Raw genomic sequence first — 23,399 nt, forward strand, 5'->3', positions numbered from 1 at the left:
ATGGGAATCCAGCATGGTCAAAATTTAGTAGGCCGAAATCTCCACATGGCATTTGCTAATTAGTATCTGGTTACAAACAGTTGGATGAGTCATCAGTATACTGAGCATATGTGGAAGTGGATAGAAAATTCCTTTGTCTTCAACAAGCCATGTGGTCTGCCATATAAGGAGATCCTGAATATCCTGTGTGCTGATTGGTCTGAGGAATATAGGAGGGGTTATACTGTATGGGAGGGGATATGCTGTTAACAAAAGTCCTGTACACAATGCTTTCTGCCTCTCAGATATTTTTTGAACAGGAGTTCATCTGAGACCCGATCGCTATGTGAATAAAGGCCTTTTACCTTCTGGAGACCTGTGTCCATATTTCTATGTGTGGCTTCTGCGGTTTGTTCCTGTTACTTCCCCTGTAACATTACTTGGTGCATTGGCCGGGAACCTCATTGCATGGAAGCCTGTGTAGAGATTTGAGACGGTAATCTTTTACCAACTCCTCTATGCTGCACCCCTGGACTTCTACTGCGTGGACCTCCTTTCGTCTCGGCGCCACTGGCCTTTTGTCCAGGAGATCATCGGCTTCTGCGCAGTGAGTACCGGGGTGCCCCATCAATGAGTGTGAAGCCCAGGTCCAGAAACTAAAAGGTAAGATTAATACCATTAGAGCAGTAGGCCCACAAGGGGTTTGTATTTGGAATTGGTTGTATGGAATCTGCCCTGTCCTTCGGGATGGAAGAAGCAAAGGTGCACTGCTTATGTTGACATTAGAGGCTCTGTAGTCAGCCTGTCTACTGTGGTATTGGGTCAGACTGAAATTTGGTGTACATACTTCATGTACTTCATGTCGGACACCGGCTCCTAAAAAAAGTAAAGGTAAGGATATTCCAGGCTGTGTTAGTTGTATTAAGACTACGAAAATAAGTAATCAGATATCCCAGACCCTAATTTGGCACTCACACTATGAATATAAAGAATCTGTGTCTAGGTGTAGATACTTAGATACTGATTATAGTGTGTGTGTCAACCGATATCAGGTGAGTCCAAGTGTTTTGATCCCCAATTCCAACCCTGTACAATTTGGTTGGTAATTCGGAATAGTAACTCTCAGGGGACCTTGATAAATAGGATGGTGATAAATACCATACATTCCACGGGTATTCTATTATTTGATGCATGTAAGGCAATTTCGGCTAGTGGAAAACCTTGGAATGTATGTGGTAATCTAAAGTGGGAACGAACTTATGGGTTCAATGACAAATATTTATGTCCCTAGTAAAAGATCTACTGATCCTGATTGCCCAAATAGAGATTTTAATTTCTGTCCATATTGGTCTTGAGTGGGATGGGCAACCTGGGGTAAAATAGTAGACCAAGATATGATTATCCAAAGGTTGCCTACCACACCATATTGTAAATCTATGGAGTGTAATCCGGTCCATATGACCATTTCTAATCCGCAACACTTCATAGATAAGTTCGGAAATCTATTTGGGTTCCAAATATACGGTACAGGGGTTGGATCCTGGGACCATAATATATGTAGGTCTTGAAATGGAGACAGTAGCAACCCAGACTCATCATGTTTTCCATTCCTTCTATGAGGAGATGAGTATTGAGGATAAAATTCCCCATAATGTTAAGAATCTATTTAGTAATTTGGCTGAGAGTATTGCAGGTAGTCTTAATATAACTAACTGCTTTGTATGTGGAGGTACTAATATGGGAGACCAATGGCTATGGGAGACAAGAGAGATTTGGTACCCTGGTTCTGAGACAGATGAACAACAGATACTTTCTCAGTCCGATCATCAAGTAAGTACTAGAGGTAAATCAGAATGGCGGTTAAAAACCTCTATTATAGGTCATGTTTGTGTAGCTAGGAAAGGGACAATGTATAACACGTCTGTAGGTGAGTTAACATGTTTGGGACAGAAGGCCTACAATGCCGATACTAAAGATACTACTTGGTGGTCAGCTTCAAATGTCTCGGAACCTACTAATCCGTTTGCCAATTACACCAATTTGAAAGAGTTGTGGTTTGACTGCTACATCTAATTGGAGAGCCCCATCGAATTTGTACTGGATTTGTGGTAAGAAGGCATATTAAGAGTTACCACAAGATTGGGAAGAGGTTGCTAATTGAAACAGGAGAGACCTTGGGAGTTAAGGTTTATGATGTGAATCATAAAAAGAAGCGAGTATCTTTGAATATAGGTAGCTGGGAAGATGATGAGTGGCCTCCCCAACGTATCATTTATTATTATGGACCGGCTACTTGGGCGGAAGATGGTACTTATGGTTATAGAACCCCAATATATATGCTCAACCGTATTATAAGATTACAGGCGATGGTTGAGATTATAACCAATGAGACAGCACAAGCGCTCAATCTCCTAGCTAAACATAATACTCGAATGAGATCAGCCATCTATCAAAATAGATTAGCTTTGGACTACTTATTAGCAGTAGAAGGAGGTGTTTGTGGGAAGTTTAATCTAAGTAACTGTTGTCTGCACATAGATGATGGAGGGCAGGCAGTGGCTGAACTTACAAGCCACATGGTTAAACTTGCGCATGTACCTACTCAGGTCTGGAATGGGTATAACCCAAGTAGTTGGTTTGGAAGTTGGTATGAGCAGTTTGGAGGGATTAAGGCACTAGTAGGAGGAGTAGTATTTTATGTCTCTTTCTGCCCTGCCTGATTCCATTGGTGGTCAGGTCTATACGTAGTATCATGGAGAGTACTATAGAGAGAAAGACAGCTGCCCATGTAATGGCTGTCTGGAAGTATGAACCCCTAGCCCAGAGAGAGAATAATCAGGATGAGGAATGCTGAAGGAGTTTGTGATGATGCTAAGGTGCTTACTAGATCTGTTCTGGTTCATGGTTACTTGAGTGGTGTTGGCAAATTATGATTAGTGATGCATCTGGAATAATGTTATATCAGAAGCATCAAAGGGGGGAATGTGATGGGAATCCAGCATGGTCAAAATTTAGTAGGCCGAAATCTCCACATGGCATATGCTAATTAGTATCTGGTTACAAACAGTTGGATGAGTCATCAGTATACTGAGCATGTGTGGAAGTGGATAGAAAATTCCTTTGTCTTCAACAAGCCATGTGGTCTGCCATATAAGGAGATCCTGAATATCCTGTGTGCTGATTGGTCTGAGGAATATAGTAGCGGTTATACTGTATGGGAGGGGATATGCTGTTAACAAAAGTCCTGTACACAATGCTTTCTGCCTCTCAGATATTTTTGGAACAGGAGTTCATCTGAGACCCGATCGGTATGTGAATAAAGGCCTTTTACTTTCTGAAGACCTGTGTCCATATTTCTATGTGTGGCTTCTGCGGTTTGTTCCTGTTACTTCCCCTGTAACAGTACAATGTGTGTGACAAAGAGACAAAAAAAGATTACTATCCAAAAGTTTGACAAAGGCTGGTGGTAGAATTCAGTGCATGAAAAGTGTTAAAATACCACCATTTAAAATACCCTAGGTTGTCTACTTTTCAAAAATATATGGTTTGATGGGGGTAAAATACATTGGCTCAAATGGGATATGGGCGCAGGTTGATTACATGTCAAAATTCCAAGTTGGGAAACTGATAAGCGCACCTGCCAAACGTGGCCTTTTAGCCCCCAAAGAACCCGACAAGCCTATGCATGGGTGGTATCACTGTATTCAGGAGATCTTGCTGAACACATATTGTTGTTTGGCAGTGACACATAACATGATCTGATAATTCATGCCTAAAGTACAAGGTGTGTGAAAAAACTGAAAAAAATTTACTAACTCAATGTTTGACAAAGCTTGGTGGCAGAATTAGTGCATGGAAAGTGTAAAAATTCCACCATGTGAAATACCCTAGGGTGTCTACTTTTCAAAAATATATGGTTTGATGGGGGTAAAATACATTGGCCGGCTTCAAAAATGTCCCAAATAGGACATGCATGCAGGTTGACTAAATGTCAAAATTCCAAGCTGGGAAACTGATATGCGCACCTGCAAAATGTGACCTATAAGCCCCCAAACAACCCAAAACACCTATACATGGAGGGTATCCCTGTACTCGGGAGATGTTACTGAACACATATTGGGGTGTTGTTTGGCAGTGACACATAACAGGATCTGTTAATTCATGCCTAAAGTACAATGTGTGAAAAAAACTGAAAAAAAATTACTAACTCAATGTTTAACAAAGCCTGGTGGTAGAATTAGTGCATGGAAAGTGTAAAAATTCCACCATGTGAAATAACCTGGGGTGTCTACTTTTCAAAAATATATGGTTTGATGGGGGTAAAAAACATTGGCCGGCTTCAAAAATGTCCCAAATAGGACATGCATGCAGGTTGACTACATGTCAAAATTCCAAGCTGGGAAACTGATATGCGCACCTGAAAAATGTGGCCTTTTAGCCCCCAAACAACCCAACAAACCTATACATGGGGGGTATCCCTGTACTCGGGAGTAGTGATGTCGCGAACACGAAATTTTCGGTTCGCGAACGGCGAACGGGAACTTCCGCAAACGTTTGCGAACCGCCATTGACTTCAATGGGCATGCGAATTTTAAAACCCACAGGGACTCTTTCTGGCCACAAAAGTGATGGAAAAGTTGTTTCAAGGGGACTAACACCTGGACTGTGGCATGCCGGAGGGGGATCCATGGCAAAACTCCCATGGAAAATTACATAGTTGATGCAGAGTCTGGTTTTAATCCATAAAGGGCAGAAATCACCTAACATTCCTAAATCACAATGGATATGGATTGACACCTGACATATGACATATTGACACCTTGACATATGGATTGACACCTGTCCTCAGAGCCCCTGATACACACTGACACAGAGCAGAATAGGGACTGTTCCCCCTACATAGGGTCAATTGGCAGATATGGATTGACACCTATCCTAAGGATCCCTGATACACAAGTATAAAGTGTAAAAATTCCACCATGTGAAATACCCTAGGGTGTCTACTTTTCAAAAATATATGGTTTGATGGGGGTAAAATACATTGGCCGGCTTCAAAAATGTCCCAAATAGGACATGCATGCAGGTTGACTAAATGTCAAAATTCCAAGCTGGGAAACTGATATGCGCACCTGCAAAATGTGACCTATAAGCCCCCAAACAACCCAAAACACCTATACATGGAGGGTATCCCTGTACTCGGGAGTCTGGTTTTAATCCATAAAGGGCAGAAATCACCTAACATTCCTAAATCACAATGGATATGGATTGACACCTGACATATGACATATTGACACCTTGACATATGGATTGACACCTGTCCTCAGAGCCCCTGATACACACTGACACAGAGCAGAATAGGGACTGTTCCCCCTACATAGGGTCAATTGGCAGATATGGATTGACACCTATCCTAAGGATCCCTGATACACACTGACACAGAGCAGAATAGGGACTGTTCCCCCTACATAGGGTCACTTGGCAGATATGGATTGACACCTATCCTAAGGATCCCTGATACACACTGACACAGAGTAGAATAGGGACTGTTCCTCCTACATAGGGTCACTTGGCAGATATGGATTGACACCTATCCTAAGGATCCCTGATACACACTGACACAGAGCAGAATAGAGACTGTTCCCCCTACATAGGGTCACTTGGCAGATATGGATTGACACCTGTCCTCAGAGACCATGATACACACTGACACAGAGCAGAATATAGACTGTTCCCCCTACATAGGGTCACTTGGCAGATATGGATTGACACATATCCTAAGGATCCCTGATACACACTGACACAGAGCAGAATAGGGACTGTTCCCCCTACATAGGGTCACTTGGCAGATATGGATTGACACCTATCCTAAGGATCCCTGATACACACTGACACAGAGCAGAATAGGGACTGTTCCTCCTACATAGGGTCACTTGGCAGGTATGGATTGACACCTATCCTAAGGATCCCTGATACACACTGACACAGAGCAGAATAGAGACTGTTCCCCCTACATAGGGTCACTTGGCAGATATGGATTGACACCTGTCCTCAGAGACCATGATACACACTGACACAGAGCAGAATATAGACTGTTCCCCCTACATAGGGTCACTTGGCAGATATGGATTGACACATATCCTAAGGATCCCTGATACACACTGACACAGAGCAGAATAGGGACTGTTCCTCCTACATAGGGTCACTTGGCAGGTATGGATTGACACCTATCCTAAGGATCCCTGATACACACTGACACAGAGCAGAATAGAGACTGTTCCCCCTACATAGGGTCACTTGGCAGATATGGATTGACACCTGTCCTCAGAGACCATGATACACACTGACACAGAGCAGAATAGAGACTGTTCCCCCTACATAGGGTCACTTGGCAGATATGGATTGACACCTATCCTAAGGATCCCTGATACACACTGACATAGAGCAGAATAGAGACTGTTCCCCCTACATAGGGTCACTTGGCAGATATGGATTGACACCTGTCCTCAGAGACCATGATACACACTGACACAGAGCAGAATAGAGACTGTTCCCCCTACATAGGGTCACTTGGCAGATATTGATTGACACCTGTCCTCAGAGACCATGATAAACACTGACACAGAGCAGAATAGAGACTGTTCCCCCTACATAGGGTCACTTGGCAGATATGGATTGACACCTGTCCTCAGAGACCCTGATACACACTGACACAGAGCAGAATAGGGACTGTTCCCCCTACATAGGGTCAATTGGCAGATATGGATTGACACCTATCCTAAGAATCCCTGATACACACTGACACAGAGCAGAATAGAGACTGTTCCCCCTACATAGGGTCACTTGGCAGATATGGATTGACACCTGTCCTCAGAGACCATGATACACACTGACACAGAGCAGAATATAGACTGTTCCCCCTACATAGGGTCACTTGGCAGATATTGATTGACACCTGTCCTCAGAGACCATGATACACACTGACACAGCAGAGATCAGATGAGTCCTTCAGGACTGTAGTGGACACTGAATACCCTAGCCTAGCTATCAATTTCTCTATCAAATGAGCAGCAGCTACACTTTCCCTCCTCTATCTAAGAATGCAGCTTCAGAATGAATCTAAAATGGATGCTGTCCAGGAGGTGGGAGGGTCTGGAAGGAAGGGTCTGCTGCTAATTTGCTGGAATGTGTCTGCTGACCGTGAGGCACAGGGTCAAAGTTTACTCAATGATGACGAATAGGGGGCGGATCGAACCGCGCATGTGTTCGCCCACCGTGGCGAACGCAAGCACGCTATGTTCGCCAGGAACTATTCGCCTGTGAACCGTTCAATAAATCACTACTCGGGAGATGTCGCTGAACACATATTGGGGTGTTGTTTGGCAGTGACACATAACAGGATCTGTTAATTCATGCCTAAAGTACAATGTGTGTGGAAAAAAACAGAAACAATTTTACTAACTCAATGTTTGACAAAGCCTGGTGGTAGAATTAGTGCATGGAAAGTGTTAAAATACCACCATGTGAAATATCCTAGGGTGTCTACTTTTCAAAAATATATGGTGTTAAAAACTGCTATTTGTAACTGGCCCTTTAAATGGAAAATTGCCCTGCTTCCCTGGATTGTGGAGAAGCCTATTTGCCAGCCTCCTTCCTCATGACTATGGCCCCTGGATGATTGTGCCCCTGAAAACTTATGGACTTTTATTGGGTGTGTATGGCCCTTTAAGAACCGTCTGGGGACATATTGTGACTTTGGTGAACAATGCCCCTTTAAGACTATGTCCCCAGACCTGTAAAATAACTTTTTCCTGGCTTTCTCCCTCTTGGTTCAGTAAATGGGGCTTAGTGAACCAAGTACCACACAGGCAGACCTCCCAGAAGTTAAAGTGTGCAGGCAATTTACCTCCCAGGCTGTGAGGTTACTGCAGGTTAATTGTCGAACGCTGGGTGGCCGCCATTCGACAGTCGAACACGTGGCGGCGGCCATCTTTGTTCATTCGAACGCGGTCAGCGGTGTATGCTAAAGATTCTGTGGAACTAAAATCGGATGCGCAAATACACGAACACCGCTGACCCTTACCTTCTTCCATACTGAACTTTCAGCTCCAGAGACTAAGTCCCGTTCGAAGATGGGACTTAGTCGTTTTTCTGCATGAAATTGACCGACCGCACAGCCCAAATCTATGGAACTGTTTTGGGCAGGAAATTGTGCTTGCGGTCGGTCATAAAGGACTTCCACTTAACTTTTGATCCGCTGTAGGGATTTGTATGATTTTTGGAAGTTTTTATGTTTGATGTATGCTGAGCTTAAATATGTAATTTTTTATGGAGATTGAATGTATGGTTTTAAAGTTACAGTGTATGTGTAAAAACTTTATTTTTACTGTCTGTGATAATTATGTTAAACCATAATTATATCACAGACAGAGGGGAGGATTTTGTGTGTAATTACTGGGAGTGTTTTTCAATGATGTACGTGTATGATTGGTTGTTTTGTCCCTCCCTGTGGGTGGTCCTGTATTTACAAAATGGTAATAAAAACCAGGCTGGGTGTTCCAGCACCTCAGACCTCTTCTGACCCTCTAACTTGCAGCCTTGACTCATGTTTGTAGGGGACAGCTATAATCACTACAGGGATTGCTATGCTCTTCATACTCCCTTAGCTACTGAGCTGTTGTAAGAGCTCTTGTTCCTGATCCTGCTTCGCTCTACAGAAGGAAGAGGTTCACCTACTGGAGCCTGGTTGTAGGTCCAGGGCGCAGAGCAGACGGTGAGATACCAGCCCAGCAGCGGTGGTTCGTAGAGTCTGCAGTACTTATGGTGGCTACGCAGTAGTTATGGTGTCTACGGTGCTGATGATCCGTTGGTGAGCGCTAGGAGCATCCTTTCTACGGTCCAACTTCCAGCCAGCCTGGAGGTTACCGTAACATATGGCTTGATGGGGGTAAAATACATTGGCCGGCTTAAAAAATGTCCCAAATAAGACATGCATGGAGGTTGACTACATGTCAAAATTCCAAGCTGGGAAACTGATATGCGCACCGGCCAAATGTGGCCTTTTAGTCCCCCCACAACCCGACACACCTATACATGGGGGTATCCCTGTACTCGGGAGATGTTGCTGAACACATATTGGGGTGTTGTTTGGTAGTGACACCTAACAGAATCTGTGAATTTATACCTGAATTGCAATTTATGTGAAAAAAAAAAAAATTACCTATGCAAAGTTTGGCAAAGGTTTGTGGTAAAATGGCTGCATAGAAAGTATCAAAATATTCTTAGATGAATACCCTGGGTTATCTAGTTTAAGAAAATATACATGTTGGGTGTTTTTTTGGAGATTTATGACATAACCGTGTTACAATGTCACTATTGATACATTTGAAAAATGTACATTTTGAAACCGCAATTTCCTACTTGTACTTATAGCCCTATAACTTGCAAATAAAAGCAAAAAAACACGTAAACTTTGGGTGTTTTTAAACCGAGGACAACATTTTGAATCTATTTAGCAGTTTGTTTCATTCGATTTTGTAGATTAGTAAAAGATTTTAAGTAGAAGTCAAAAAACATGTTTTTTCTTTTTATTTTAATTTTTCACCATATTTTTTTTTTTTTAAATTAAATTATATGACATATGATAAAAATAATAGTATGTAAAGAAAGCCCTTTTTGTCCTGGAAAAAACCCCAATATATAATTTGTATTGGAACAGTAAATGAGAGAGCGGAAAATTACAGCTAAACACAAACACCACAAAAGTGTTAAAATAGCTCTGGTCCTTAACGTACAAACATCGCAAAAACCAGTCCGGTCCCGAAGGGGTTAATACAAATATTTACAATAGTCACAAAGAGAAACATATAAAATAAATGTGGGGGGGGGGGGGGGGGAGATGAAGTGCTGACAAATATTTGTTTTCTTATTTCTCTCTGTGTGTGTGTGTGTGTGTGTGTGTCTATTAGTGCTTGTGTGTCCCTTAATGTATATGTGTGCTTCTGTGCGTGAATCGTCTATCACTGTGTTTGCATCCCTGAACTGGAAATGTATTTATTGATTTTTGTAAATATTGGCAACTATAGTCCGCCTCTTGTAGCACAGCCAATCACAGCGCGTCTCTCACCTAACTCGGAGCGGAGAAGGAAGAGAGGTGTAATGTTATTGGACAATACCGTGCCAGGCTTACAAATGGCGGATCTCCTGCAGCCTGGTGTCACGGACTGTTTTGTGAAAGTTTATAGTGATTTCTAGGTGAGTATTATAATGCGATAGGGATTGTATATCAGTTGGGCTTCACAGTGAGGGAGGATGGAATGAGTAGCTGGTTAAAAGATTTGCAAATATAAACTGTGGTTTATTAACATGTCCTCTGCCATACAGTGTTGTAACGTGCCCGGTGTCAATAATAAATGTCAACACTTTACAGGTGGAGATGGCGGAGTGCCCAGACATTGCAGGCTGTGAGGAGGGAGGTCAGCGTCTCGTATTACAGGCCCTCAGCTCGGGGCCACAGGGTACCCTAGCTGCCCTCAGGGCCATGCAGAGAGTCCCTGGACCATTCCCATGGAAAAGCATGACAGACAGGCTGTGTATGGAGGTGCCCACTCTTGGACCAAATGGGGATCTGATTATGTAAGGATTTATTTTACAAACATGATGTATCTGTCCAAGTGGAAGTCACATATTAATTGCATTGGTCATTCATTACTGACAGGTTGGAAGCAAACTCAGTTATGAATGCATTAAATAGATAATGCATGGGAAAAAAATATTATTACAATAAAAAAAAAAATACATATTTTCCCCTTTAATTCTTAGAGCTGTTTCACTGGCACAGGCAGGTGCTCCATCAATCAGGAGCTTTTCCTTTTGGTCTTTACAATCTGAAACCAACACTTGTTAGTCAGTTTTGACACACATACACTTGAGGATAATACAGAGGTTATTAAAGGGACACTAGTAACCCAGACCACTTCAACTCAATGAAGTGGTCTGGGTTGCAGGTCCCCCAGGTTTTAACCCTTCAAATGTAAACATAGCAGTTTCACAGAAACTGCTATGTTTACATTGCAGGGTTAATCCAGCCTCTAGTGGCTGTCTTCATGACAGCCGCTAGAGGTGCTTCTGCGACGCTGGAAATCGCATTCAGCGTGCAGAATGTCCATAGGAAAGCATTGAGGAATGCTTTCCTATTGACTGTTTGAATGCACGCGGAGGAGAGGAGAGGTCACCAGCGCTGGATTAAAGTAACTGAAGTGGTTTGGATGGATGGATGACTGTACTAACATGTCAATGTTTATCTTTATCTCTGGGTAAATATTGATACTGACAGCTCAAAGACTAGAATGCTCAGTATCAGACATTTACCGCTATTTACCAACATGGGAGTGACAACAAGATGGGAATTGTTAGAAGCACACATGGCATTAGAATCAGTGTTTGCCCTTTAACCCCTTAAGGACACATGACATGTCTGACACGTCATGATCCCCTTTTATTCCAGAAGTTTGGTCCTTAAGGGGTTAAAGGGACTCTCCAGTGCCAGAAAACCAAACCGTTATCCTGGCACTGCAGTTCCCCCTGCCTATCCCTCCCACCCCCATCCCATGTTGCTGAAGGGGTTAAAACCCCTTCAGTGACTTACCTGTATCCAGCGCCGATGTCCCTCGGCGCTGGGTCAGGGTCCGCCCAAGCTCCTTCACCGCCGACATCATCCGGCGGGGGAGACCTATTGCGCATGCATGGCCGCGGGCGGAGAGACCTAATGCCGCACGCGCATTAGACCTCCCCATAGGAAAGCATTGAAAAAAATCAATGCTTTCCTATGGGGATTTCAGCGACGCTGGAGGTCCTCACATAGCGTGAGGACGTCCAGAGACGCTATAGTGTGTAGACAGCCACTAGAGGAGGAGTTAACCCTGCAAGGTAAATATTGCAGTTTATGAAAACAGCAATAATTACACTTGCAGGGTTAGGAGTAGTGTGAGTTGGCACCCAGACCACTCCAATGGGCAGAAGTGGTCTGGGTGCCTAGAGTGTCCCTTTAAGTAAAACCTATACTTAGAAAATAGAGGCTAGTAAACTGTCCTTCTCCCTTTATTGTCCCCACTGCCCACTAAAAAAAACACTTCACAGTGGCCAAAGCTTTAAACGTTGTTTTGTGTGCTCCAATCTCCACTTGTACCCTGTCATTCATATCTACATTTTCTTATTTTCTCACTTTTTCCATGCTAAATTAGAAGTTACATATTTATGTAAAGTATAAAAGGAAAGCCCTAAGTGGTCTGTGACGTAAATAAATAAGTTATAATACGTGTTTGTGTAAAAGTAGCTCTTGTCCTCAGGGTACAAAACAGCCCCCATATGTACCTCAGTTGTTAACCTTAATATGCATTTTTGATTGTTAGTTACTTTTTCTACTTAGGAAACCATCACTGCTTCTCCTTCCAAAACAGTCTCAAAGGAATCTCTTTAGCTTTTTGAATGTTGCAGCTCACCTGGTCCCATCCTCATGCCTTCGTTCTTTGGCTGAGGCCGTTCTTTTAAACGAAAATTCTTCAGATGAATGGCTACAATATCTCAGCAGATGCCTTCTTAGAGACACAGAAATGCAGATTTCTACTTCTAGTCCACAGGTGGCAGAAAAAATGCAGTTCCTTTGCAAAGGATTATGTCAGAATAGAGATCGGTACTCAAAACTTGGATGGTTCAAACAAAACTTTACATCTAGTCGTCACAAGAGAAAAGTGCATTGTATCGAAGATTCATTCCTGGACGGAGATGACAGGCCCCATAACAAGAAGGTCTGCACAGAGGAGCTGTGTGTAACTTTGTCAAACCCCTACATTTCACAGGATGAACAGAAAGTAGTCACGGAAGAACCTGAGATGGAAAGACAGGAGCTGCCTGAATATGTGAAGGTAGTCTCTGTTATATTTTATATCCCTTATCATTACGCTTTCAACTGTCACCTTGTTGTCATGGCATTTCCTTCCAAGTGTCCCTATTTAGGAGGGACAATACCTCTTTTGGAATCCAAATCCTTCAATCCCTATTTTCTGTCCTAATGTCCCTCTTTTCTAGGAGCTTCATATTATTGTTGTGTCTGAGTTTATAACAGTTGTGCATCTTTAAACTACACTACATGTGTTTTAGAAATCAGTTTGTGTTAACTAACATTTTAACAAAAACAGAGAATGTGAGAACAAGCAAAAGCTTAGAGAGAGCTCAGGTCTCTAAATTATTTTTACTTGTGCCATTACAGAGAGAACCTATTCCATTTGCATATCAGACTGATCCCACCCATAAGGGCAGTCCAGAACCAAAATGCCGTCAGGTACTCTCTGCACGAGAGATACAGCAACCCTGGAAGATTGTTTCGACCTTCTTTGGGGTTGCTGTATCTCTTGTGCAGAGAGTCTGCCTGCATTTTGGATCGGGGGGAGGAGCAACAAAGCCACAGGGAGCTAGATTAAAGTTCTAAACAAAAATAGATGATCTGGTAAACTTTTTCAACTCTACTATGGTCACGTGTTTGCCTCAGTTTTGCTACTTATAATTGATTAGTAAAAATTTGAATCTTTAGTAAATAATGCTCACCCATATTCTCTCTATCTGCGTGCCCCCATGTGTGATGTCTTTGTTTAATGCTTGTGTGTGGTCAGAGGCGGCTCTAGACTTTATGAGGCCTTAGGCGAAACGCAAACATGAGGCCCCACTAACAAAAAAGTGTCACATATACACATTGATGCACTGTCTACCTGTGTATGTGCCTGAGAGTGTATCTGACAGAGAGTATCCTTGTGTGTGCGAATGTATGTCTCTGTGAGCATGTTTGCGTTTTTGTCTGAGACCCTATGTGTATGGGGTAGCTGATGGTGAGAGGGAGCGGGGGGTGTGATGGTGAGAGGGAGCGGGGGGTGTGATGGTGAGAGGGGGTGTGATGGTAATGTGAGAGGGAGCGGGGGGTGATGGTAATGTGAGAGGGAGCGGGGGGTGATGGTAATGTGAGAGGGGGTAATGTGAGAGTGAGAGGGGGCTAATGTGAGAGTGGGGGGGCTAATGTGAGAGGGGGTTATGCTGAGGGTGGTGAGGCTGAGGGTGGTGGGGTGTAATGCTGAGGGTGGTGAGGGGCGATGCTGAGGGTGGTGGGGGTGAGGCTGAGGGGGGTGATGTTGAGGGTGGTGGTGAAGCTGATGGTGGTGGGGGGTTATGGGGGATGGTGAGGGTGGTGGGGGTGAGGCTGAGGGTGAAGGGGTAATGGTGAGGGTGGTGGGGGTGAGGCTGAGGGTGAAGGGGTAATGGTGGGGGTGAGGCTGAGGGTGGGGAGGGGTGGTGGGGGTGAAGCTGAGGGTGGTGGGGGGGTGATGGTGACTGTGGTGGTGGGTGTAGCTGAGGGTGGTGGGGGTGAGGCTGAGGGTGGTGGGGTGAGGGTGGTGGGGGGTGAAGCTGAGGGTGGTGGGGGGTGAAGCTGAGGGTGGTGATGATGGGGGTGAAGCTGAGGGTGGTGGGGGGTGAAGCTGAGGGTGGTGATGATGGTGGTGAGGCTGAGGGTCGTGGGGGGGTGATGGTGACGGTGGTGGGGGGTGAGGCTGAGGGTCGTGGGGGGGTGATGGTGACGGTGGTGGGGGGTGAGGCTGAGGGTCGTGGGGGGGTGATGGGGAGGGGTGATGGGGAGGTGATGGTGAGGATGGTGGGGGGTGATGGTGGTGAAGCTGAGGGTGGTGATGGTGGTGGGGGTTGAGCGGGCAGGCGGGCAGTAAGATGAGACAGCGGTTTGAGGAGAGGGAGGGCTGGGGTGGGGTGGATGGGTGGGGGTTCCATTGCCCATGGCATCGCGTGGATCGTAGCATAGCTCAATCTCCATTCGGAGGGGGGTGCGGGGTTCCTCGGGTCCGCAGACGATCGTCCCTGTCTGAGCTTTGGTCAGCAACATAGAGTAGCCACGGGCGCCATCTCTCCACATTCTTATCCTCGAGACCCAGAAGGGTGGCCTGTATTGATTCTGCTCTATAGATCTCCTCTACTCGTTCCGTCCATTGCGTTATTGTAGGAATCTTTATTCTATACGCCTTCCTCTGCCACTGTCTGTATATTTTCTACTACCTAGGCAACCTGTTCAAAACTGTTTGCAAACCCTCTCTTTACACTTTGACCTATTATTTAGATACAGCTAGCACTTGGGCAACTTGTGTGACTTTTAACCGGTTAACTGCTGCCTGTCAGCAGTCCTTCACAGGTGAGCTACTACTTTGTGCTCCACTGTGGTCAAGCATAAGATAACATCATTCAGTGCAGGCAGCCGTTGTTACACTAGAATATACTGCTAGGTATCTTGCAGAAAAAACGGAGCCAGGTCAGCAACCCTTATTTTTCACTTCACTGCTTGACAGAAACCTTTATTTATTATCAATACGCTGCTATGATCTAGGCAGCTTTTGTGATATTTAACTGGCTAATTGCCGTCTGTCAGTAATCTGTCTTAGCTGAACCATTATCTTTGATCTTTCTGAGGTTAAGCACCATAGAACATTATCAATTATTGTATGTGGAGTTAACCCATGTCGCTAGTTATACTATCATGTAGGGACTTACTTATCCATAAATCTTTTAACTATTGACAGCACTGGTTTAGCAGTTGTCTTATCTCCCCCCTCTTGTTACAGCTATTAGTGATATTTAATACAGTATCACCTCTATTACTTGGGAATACCCTGATGTTATATTATAGCAAAACAGTATTGCTTCAGCATTAGTGTTATTATGTATACACTTTTACAGCTTGTATAAGTAGTCACAGAGTTTTACTCGATGTATAGTCTCCACTCACTCCTGCTGTTCATATTATTTTTCTTTAATATATTTTCATTTTAGATTTATTTATTAAAAGTTACTTTTTAAGCTTATAATCTTCTCACTAAATCATACATAGGTAGAATGGCATTTTTTTTTATTTTTTTTTTTTTTATTCTCTATGATATACACTTGTATGTATATATAAATGCGTTCACTCACAGTCACACACTCCGTCACAGACAGACAGACAGACAGACAGACACACACACAAATTTTTTTTTTTTTAAATTTAAAAATGTCCACGCAGCCTCCCTACCTGGAGAGCTGGCGTGGACCTGTCCCTGGGGTCCAGTGGGGGTTCAGTGCAGCGGGTGCCTGTCTCCCTGTTAGAGTTCTCTCTGCTCTACTCCCTCTCTTGCCGCGCAGGCTGTCTGCTGATGCTGGGAGCCGGAATATGACGTCATATTCCGGCTCACGGCATCAGCAAACGGCACGCAAGGGAGCAGAGCAGAGCGAACACAGCTCCCTCACCGCGTCTGACAGGGAGACAGGCACTCGCCGGGGGGGGGGGGGGGGGTCCATCAGGTGGCCATCAGGCCACCTCTTGGATTCCCCCATGACAGGAGGGACACGGTGGGCATTTGGGGGTGGCTTTTTTTTTTTGCCGCCCCTTGAGTGCCTTCAGGAGCAACGGGAACGGCGTTCCTGCTGTTAAAGTGCAGAAACGCCGTTCCCACGCATTCCTGCAGGATTCGAGCCCTGGCTATCAGATTTGAAGAATTTTTCAAACTGAGCTTTTCCTGACTCAGTTTAACAACCTTGCTATCAATTCACAGTTTAAATGTTTTGTACTTCTTAAAATGTTAAGCTGCATTTTTTTAACTTTACACTCCTTGTTTACATATTTTTAGTGTATTATATCAAACTCTAAAAAGACCAAAAAATGGGTCGCAAGAGAAAAGACCAATCCACTAACATATGTTACCTTATTCTTTAAGGCTCGAATACCAAAACTAAAGGAAATTCTACATGGAGATTTGGACACTGAGGTAAAAGTGTAGAGCATAAAAATACAGTTGCAATTTCAGTTGAATTTGGGGAAATCACTTAAAACATTTGTTGTGTTGAACTATTTCCATTGCTTTTATTTTATTTGTTCATTGCAAACAGCTGAAAATCTGTACATTTTTACAATAAACCTGATTTTCAATGGGGGTTGAATCATTTTGATTACAACAGTACATTGGAAATGGATCAACCATTTGACTGATTTATTTTAATTTTTTTCTACTTCTCTTTTAATTACAGTCATCGAATGATTCAATCCAAGCAGATCTGAAGGACCTTTGTGAGTCATGCAGTCCAGAACAGGTGTAAATACTTGCTGTTGTATATCTTTTTTTCTTTTTATCTCCCTTTTTTTTTTTTTACATGTTTTATTTCTCATCACGTTTAAATAGTTTTTTAATTTCCCGTTCTAATTTTTATTTTGGCAGCTGCAAAGCATCTTCTCCCAGTTGAGCATCTCACAGATCTCTCCACAATCTCTCCTCAAGCTCTGTTGCATTCTGCATTCTATCACTCCAGACCTCAGTTATGCACACTCATCTGCATTGGCCAGAAGTCTTTTCCTGGAACAGGTAAATTACTCAAACACAGATTTACTTGGCCTTGATAGTCTGCTGATTCCCAGATCTTTTTAGCCATATTTTGGGTCATTTTAGAGCTATAATTTTTATATTAGACAATGGGTGTGGTTTATGTTTAATTTTTCAGCTGAATTAAGAACATACTTGCTCTTATATCATGTGGCCTAAAGGGGCACTCCTCTTTAATGTCCCTAATGCCTGAAATACTTCCTTGTCAAATGTATGCACACAATCTCAGTCCCAAGAGCACTGAGTGAGCTGCTTTTAATTTACAACCTGGCTGCAGACAGTCAGGGAAACTATAAACAGTTAGTGATGTCCTTAGTATATGTCTCCCTGTGTTCTTTCTTTCTAACACAGCTTGCTTTGTTGTTCTGATTATTTAGTCAGAGTTGTGTGCATACATTTGATAATTACCGGTAAGTCTTTTTCTGCAGGGAGGTGCGGCTGAAAAGGCTAAATGTTGCAGCATTCTGCCAAACTCATTTTTTTTATGCAAACACTATAAGTATTTATGTGCATATAAACAATACAGCCAAAACCTAGCAAATCCAATAAAGTTGTATTGGTACCAAGAATGTTCCTTTTTAATGTTTCAATAAAATAGTTTTCTTCTGGTGACAGTCTATAAGGTGGAATCACGCTTTTAAATATTTGCTGCACTAACTATCCTACATTTTTGTACTCTAATTTTGTCTTTTTTATTGTTATACTCTTAGGCTCTCTCTCTTACTGCTCCTGCTCCTAGACCCATCCTTGCTGCACTCTCAATGTTCTGTATGAAGTATGCTCAAGCAGCATGCTGCATACTTATTGGCCCACTAGTCTTACAGGCTGACACAGGTACTAAGCATTCCAATTATAATTGCTTGCTACAGTGATTTTTCTTGTTTTTAATAACTCTTTGATTATTTTTTTTTAAATCGGATTCATCCATATCATAGCCATAATTCATCCATATCATAACGATAATCTTTGGCAAAGAAAAAGAATAAATGTTAATACTGTTCATAAAGCAAATTATTTAATTTTCATCTGAAAGAGGGTGATTTTATTTGTGTTCTGTTTAAAGAAGACTCAAAAAGAGATGTGCACCTAATACAGAATATTAAAGGCCTTTTCATGGCCTTTCATTATAATTTGCTCCTTGCAAGGTCAAATGAGAATGAGTGAATCACAGTGGGCAGGGTAAAGGGCATTGATTTCTCAAGGAGCTTAAAAGTGGCTTTGCGCCTCAAAATTTAGAGGACTTATGACAAGATATTTACATTTCAGAAAGTCAGGTTTGATCACTGCTTTGGGGCTGCTTTTTACAGATTGCGAGACTTACAGGGTTATTTGCCATAGTGAGAATTCTTAGTGAATTTCAAAATTAAAGTGAAAATAGGTAAACTGCAAAAATTCTTCAAGATAACTGTACATTCAGTTTGGCTACTCCAGCCCCAAATTTGCTATTCTCTTTGAATTCAAATTTTAGTAAATACCCTGTTAGTTTATGGAGGCTCCCTTGTAAGGTCATTTACCAAAGTGATTATTTAAAGTCGAGTGTTCCTTTAATATGTGTAAAATGTTTTATAGCCTTAAACTAATAAACAATTATTGAAATATCTTCTCCATTGTTTCTGCGACTACTTACTGTAGGCTCGGTGCATACAGATTTTCTGGGTAGAATGGTTTCTGAGTGCCTTCCGCTAGAACATTTGCCTCAATGTTTTGGGTAAGTGAGTGATAGTATTTTTTTTTTTTTTTTTTTTTTAACAGTTACAGGCTTACTCACTAAAGTGAGATTGCTGGAAATTTCTAGTGAATATGGCCAAAACAGGAAAACTGAAAACCTAAATGGCCCTGACAATTTTTCTAATTTTGCTATTGTTGCCTAACTTGTGTAATTCTCACTTTAGTGAAAAACACTGTTAGCATTACAAATATTTCTTTATTTAGTGCATTTATCACACAGCTGTGTTATATGCATATTCTCAACTTGTTTACAATGTTACTGTTTCATTTCCAGCCCTGTTTTAAAAATGCCATTTTGTGAAGGTTCTGTCAATGTCTTGCACATGCTACTGGAAAAACAGGTGATATGTAATCACATTATTATATTTAAAGCTGTCACCCATTTTACATTTACACAGTTAATATATTAAAATGCCCTGTGTTTTCATTCTCTACACTTTTTCTTTTCTTTTAGCTGTTAAAATGTTATATTCCACCAGCCTAGATCAATTAATTAGCATATATGTAAATAATTTGTATTAATCATAGTCCATTGTTTACTGGAGACAGTCAACTTCATAAAGCCCCCTGCATAAGTTGAACTGTTGCTTTTTCCGTGACTGGTGTAATAAAAGCCCTTACAATCTACCAAATGTACTGGGATATAATTGAACTGAATCTTAATTTTACATTTAGATAGATATGGAGTTTTATGTAAATGAATTTTGACGGGAAAAACTATTTTTTAAACCATGCACATCCATATATGTTCACTATGCCCCTTCCTCTCTTTGTTTCTTTTTCACTCACTCTCATTCTCAGGTGACTATTTCTCGTTCAGACTTCGAACTCCTTCTTCTCTCAATGTGCAATGCTGCAGAAATGTTCTCCAAATCTGTTATGTTCTCGAAACTACTTCTGAATATCATGAACCGAAATCAGAGCATGGTAAGAAAGTGGTGTAATAGGCAGCAATGGATAATATTATTAAGGGTTTTACTGTCAAAGGAATAGAAAGAGTAAGGTTGCATAGAACAGTTATATTGCTAAAATATAACTTTTTAAAGAAAATAATTGCTATTGTAGGGATTAATTGAATCCCTTTTAACCCCTTAAGGACCAAACTTCTGGAATCAAAGGGAATCATGACATGTCAGACATGTCATGTGTCCTTAAGGGGTTAAATGCATTATATGGCTGAGCTTGTCCAACTCATCATAGGATGGCTATTTTAGTATTTGTTTTTTCATTTAGATCTAATTTGCAAAAATTTGGAGTTTAGTTAATAAACATGATAGATTCCACTGTGATGTATTTGAGTGGGGGTTGAATTATAGCTGTAGGAATGTTTGTAAATCATTTCAGCTATAAGTAACTGACTACAGGGAGGTAAGGACTATTGGACACCCTTGCATTATTATCTATACATGGATAATCAGTTCTCATAATGTTTGAGATGTCCCTTTAATGTAAACTTATGGGTAAAGGAACACTCCACACACATAAAGCACTTCAGCTTGCTAAAATGTTTTAGGCGTCAGTATCATCTCATGTTAATTGCAGTTCATAAAAGTTCTGATTCTATTTGAAATCAACAGTTTTTACATAACTGCAGAAACGCCACATCAGCTTTGAGCCAGACATATTTCTGCTAGAGTTGCCCGACTTCTCCCATAAGTCACAATGTCCCTGTTAGTGTGCACTCATCCACAGATGTCAATTTAGCTTTGTGTCCTTTCTGTCTAAAACTTCTTATTGAAATGTACTACAGAAGTTTATGAATGGGAGAGCCGCTCGCAGCTCAAAATTCTGCACCGGGAAAAAAGGGTTTGTAAAGGCTGCAGGCAAAAGATCTGCAGATTTTTGCAAGCTGTTTTTAGATATACCAACATAGACATACTGCAATACTATTAGTTATAAATGATAATTTTTGTTCCATGAAAGGTTAGTTTTGTTTCATGCCACAGTATTGTTGTTTTTTTTTTCTTTCAGATTCTGCCTTCACACATTGGACTTTTAGCTAATGCAGTTAATGCCAACCAAACATTCATGAAGAAGTCACTTGAAGTGGTTCTGAAAAAGCTGCGAGAAGCAACATAATTTTCTTCAAAATAATGTTCCATGACATTACTGCAAAATAAGTGTTAGATATTGAATTGTTTCTGCTGCTACATGTATTTTTTTTTGTATATTTTTTATTTTTTGCCTTATCTTTTTCATACAAGATATAAAGACATTGCATAATATTGTAGTAAATCTCGTAATTCACAAATTCACATGGTATATAGCAAATATATGTACATGTCTTTGAAAATGTTGAGCTTAGTTGTACATAGTAAACAATAAATATGAAATTGCAATTAAATAACAAAAGTCAATAACTTTACATTCCCCCTGAGTAAGATGAAATCTATAAGGCCTTATAACTGAGGCAAACACAAGAGCATATACAATTCAATTTAGGCTGTAGTCTAAGATTTCCCATATGGAGCGATTGTACCTTTCAGAAACTGTTTCCATGGTTGTCAAATTTCTTGATATTTGTGGTATTTATTCAGCGCACCCCACCTTAGTTCTTCCATCGTGTGAAAATGTTCAATTTTACAGTACCAATCTTTTTTGGCGGGGGTCGTAGGGGCTCTCCAGCTAGTCACTATAGCATATTTGGCTGCAGTCAGCATGAAATAAGTAAGGGAGTATCTAAAGTTGCCATGTGGTGTGTTTAAATGGAGCAAGAGAAGCGCCTCTATGTTAAAGGGGATGTTTAACCCCTTAAGGACGAGTGACGGACGAGGTCCATCACGCAGGGGATTGCCTTAACGCTGAGTGACGGACCTTGTCCGTCACGCGGTAAAATTAACCCCAGATCGCCGCGATCGTGGGGTTAATGGTGCTCCGGTCTGCCTCTGTATTAGAGGCAGACCGGGAGCACCCGATAGTGCTGCCCCAGCATATGTGCCCGCTCTGACAGCATGTCAGAGCGAGCACATGTGCTCTGTATACTTACCTTCCGCCTCCCTGCACTTCCGGGTTTACTGTGAAGTGCAGGGAGACGGATCAGTGCTGATCCTGCCCCCTGGTGAAAAAAAAATAAAGTACAATTAAAATCCCACCCCCCTTTACCCATTTTAATAAAAAAATTAACCCCTTCCCTGCCAATTGATCACTGACTACAGTGATCAATTGGCAGGGATTACATTTTACTATGATCTGATTATTTTTATTTATTTATTTTTTTTTTTAACCCTTGAGGGTTAATTCTTTTTTTTTTTTTAACCCTCAGGGGTTACATTTATTTTATTAATTAATGTAAGTATTTTAAAATTATATATTTAGCTAGCTGGGGAGGGTGGAAGTTAGTGGAGAATTGGGGGATTTGGTGTTAGGCTAACTAGGGGTTAACGTTAAAATAAGCTTTAAAAAGTTAAAAATTAAGTTAAAAAAAAGTTTTAATAACGTTTAAGTAAAAAAAAAAAAAAAAACACCCCCCTTTACCCAGTCCAAATAAAAATTAACCCCTTCCCTGCCAGTCGATCACTGCCTACAGTGATCAAAACAGAGATCACAGTATTATACTGTGATCTAATTTTTTTAACCCCTGAGGATTAACTTTTATTAATTTTTTTTAACCCTCAGGTGTTCAATTTATTTAATTTACTAATTTAAATATTGTATAATTAAATATTTTTTTCTAGGTGGGGTGGGTGGGAGTTATGGGGAATTTACGGTTAGTGCTGCTTACTGCCAGTTAGGGGTTAACGGTAAAAAAAAAAAAAAAAAAAAGCTTCGAAAAATGTTAAATCTGTAAAAAAAAAAAAAAAGTTTTAAGAAAGTTTAGAAAAGTTTAAAAAAATTTAATAAGCAAAACAAAAGTTTAAAAACTAGTTTTAACCCCTTAAGACCGCAGCCAAATGTACAAGTTGTGATCCAAAAAAACGTAAACAAAACCTGGCATTTGCGCTATATGTCTGTCCAACCATAATTCACCTCTTTCATATTAAATGCACCCCCCATTATTATATATCATTTTATTCAGGGGAAACGGGGCTTTCGTTTAACATCAAATATTTAGGTATGGAACATAATTTAATATGAAAAAAATATTTTAAAAATGGGAGAAAATTTTGTAAATTTTTTTAGTTCTACGTGACATTCTAACTGTGAATGTCATAATACTGTTTGCTTTTACTGCAATACAATACACATATTTGTATTCAGCGATGTCTCGCGTGTAAAACAGTACCCCCTATGTACAGGTTT

General features: G+C 41.4%; 1 protein-coding gene across 1 annotated transcript; it reads left to right on the top strand.

Annotated features, from left to right (window-relative positions):
• The first annotated feature begins 10,147 nt into the window (after positions 1 to 10,147).
• On the top strand, positions 10,148 to 21,327 carry FANCE (FA complementation group E). Its single transcript, XM_063444407.1, has 11 exons — positions 10,148 to 10,230; positions 10,406 to 10,611; positions 12,404 to 12,899; positions 16,773 to 16,823; positions 17,083 to 17,145; positions 17,271 to 17,414; positions 18,143 to 18,266; positions 19,065 to 19,140; positions 19,435 to 19,501; positions 19,962 to 20,087; positions 21,132 to 21,327. Exons 2-11 carry the CDS (start codon positions 10,412 to 10,414, stop codon positions 21,237 to 21,239), a joined length of 1,455 nt encoding a protein of 484 aa, XP_063300477.1. The 5' UTR covers positions 10,148 to 10,230; positions 10,406 to 10,411; the 3' UTR covers positions 21,240 to 21,327.
• The last annotated feature ends 2,072 nt before the right edge of the window (positions 21,328 to 23,399 follow it).

The sequence above is a fragment of the Pelobates fuscus genome, chromosome 1 (genome assembly GCF_036172605.1).
Source record: "Pelobates fuscus isolate aPelFus1 chromosome 1, aPelFus1.pri, whole genome shotgun sequence".
Classification (NCBI taxonomy): Eukaryota; Metazoa; Chordata; class Amphibia; order Anura; family Pelobatidae; genus Pelobates; species Pelobates fuscus.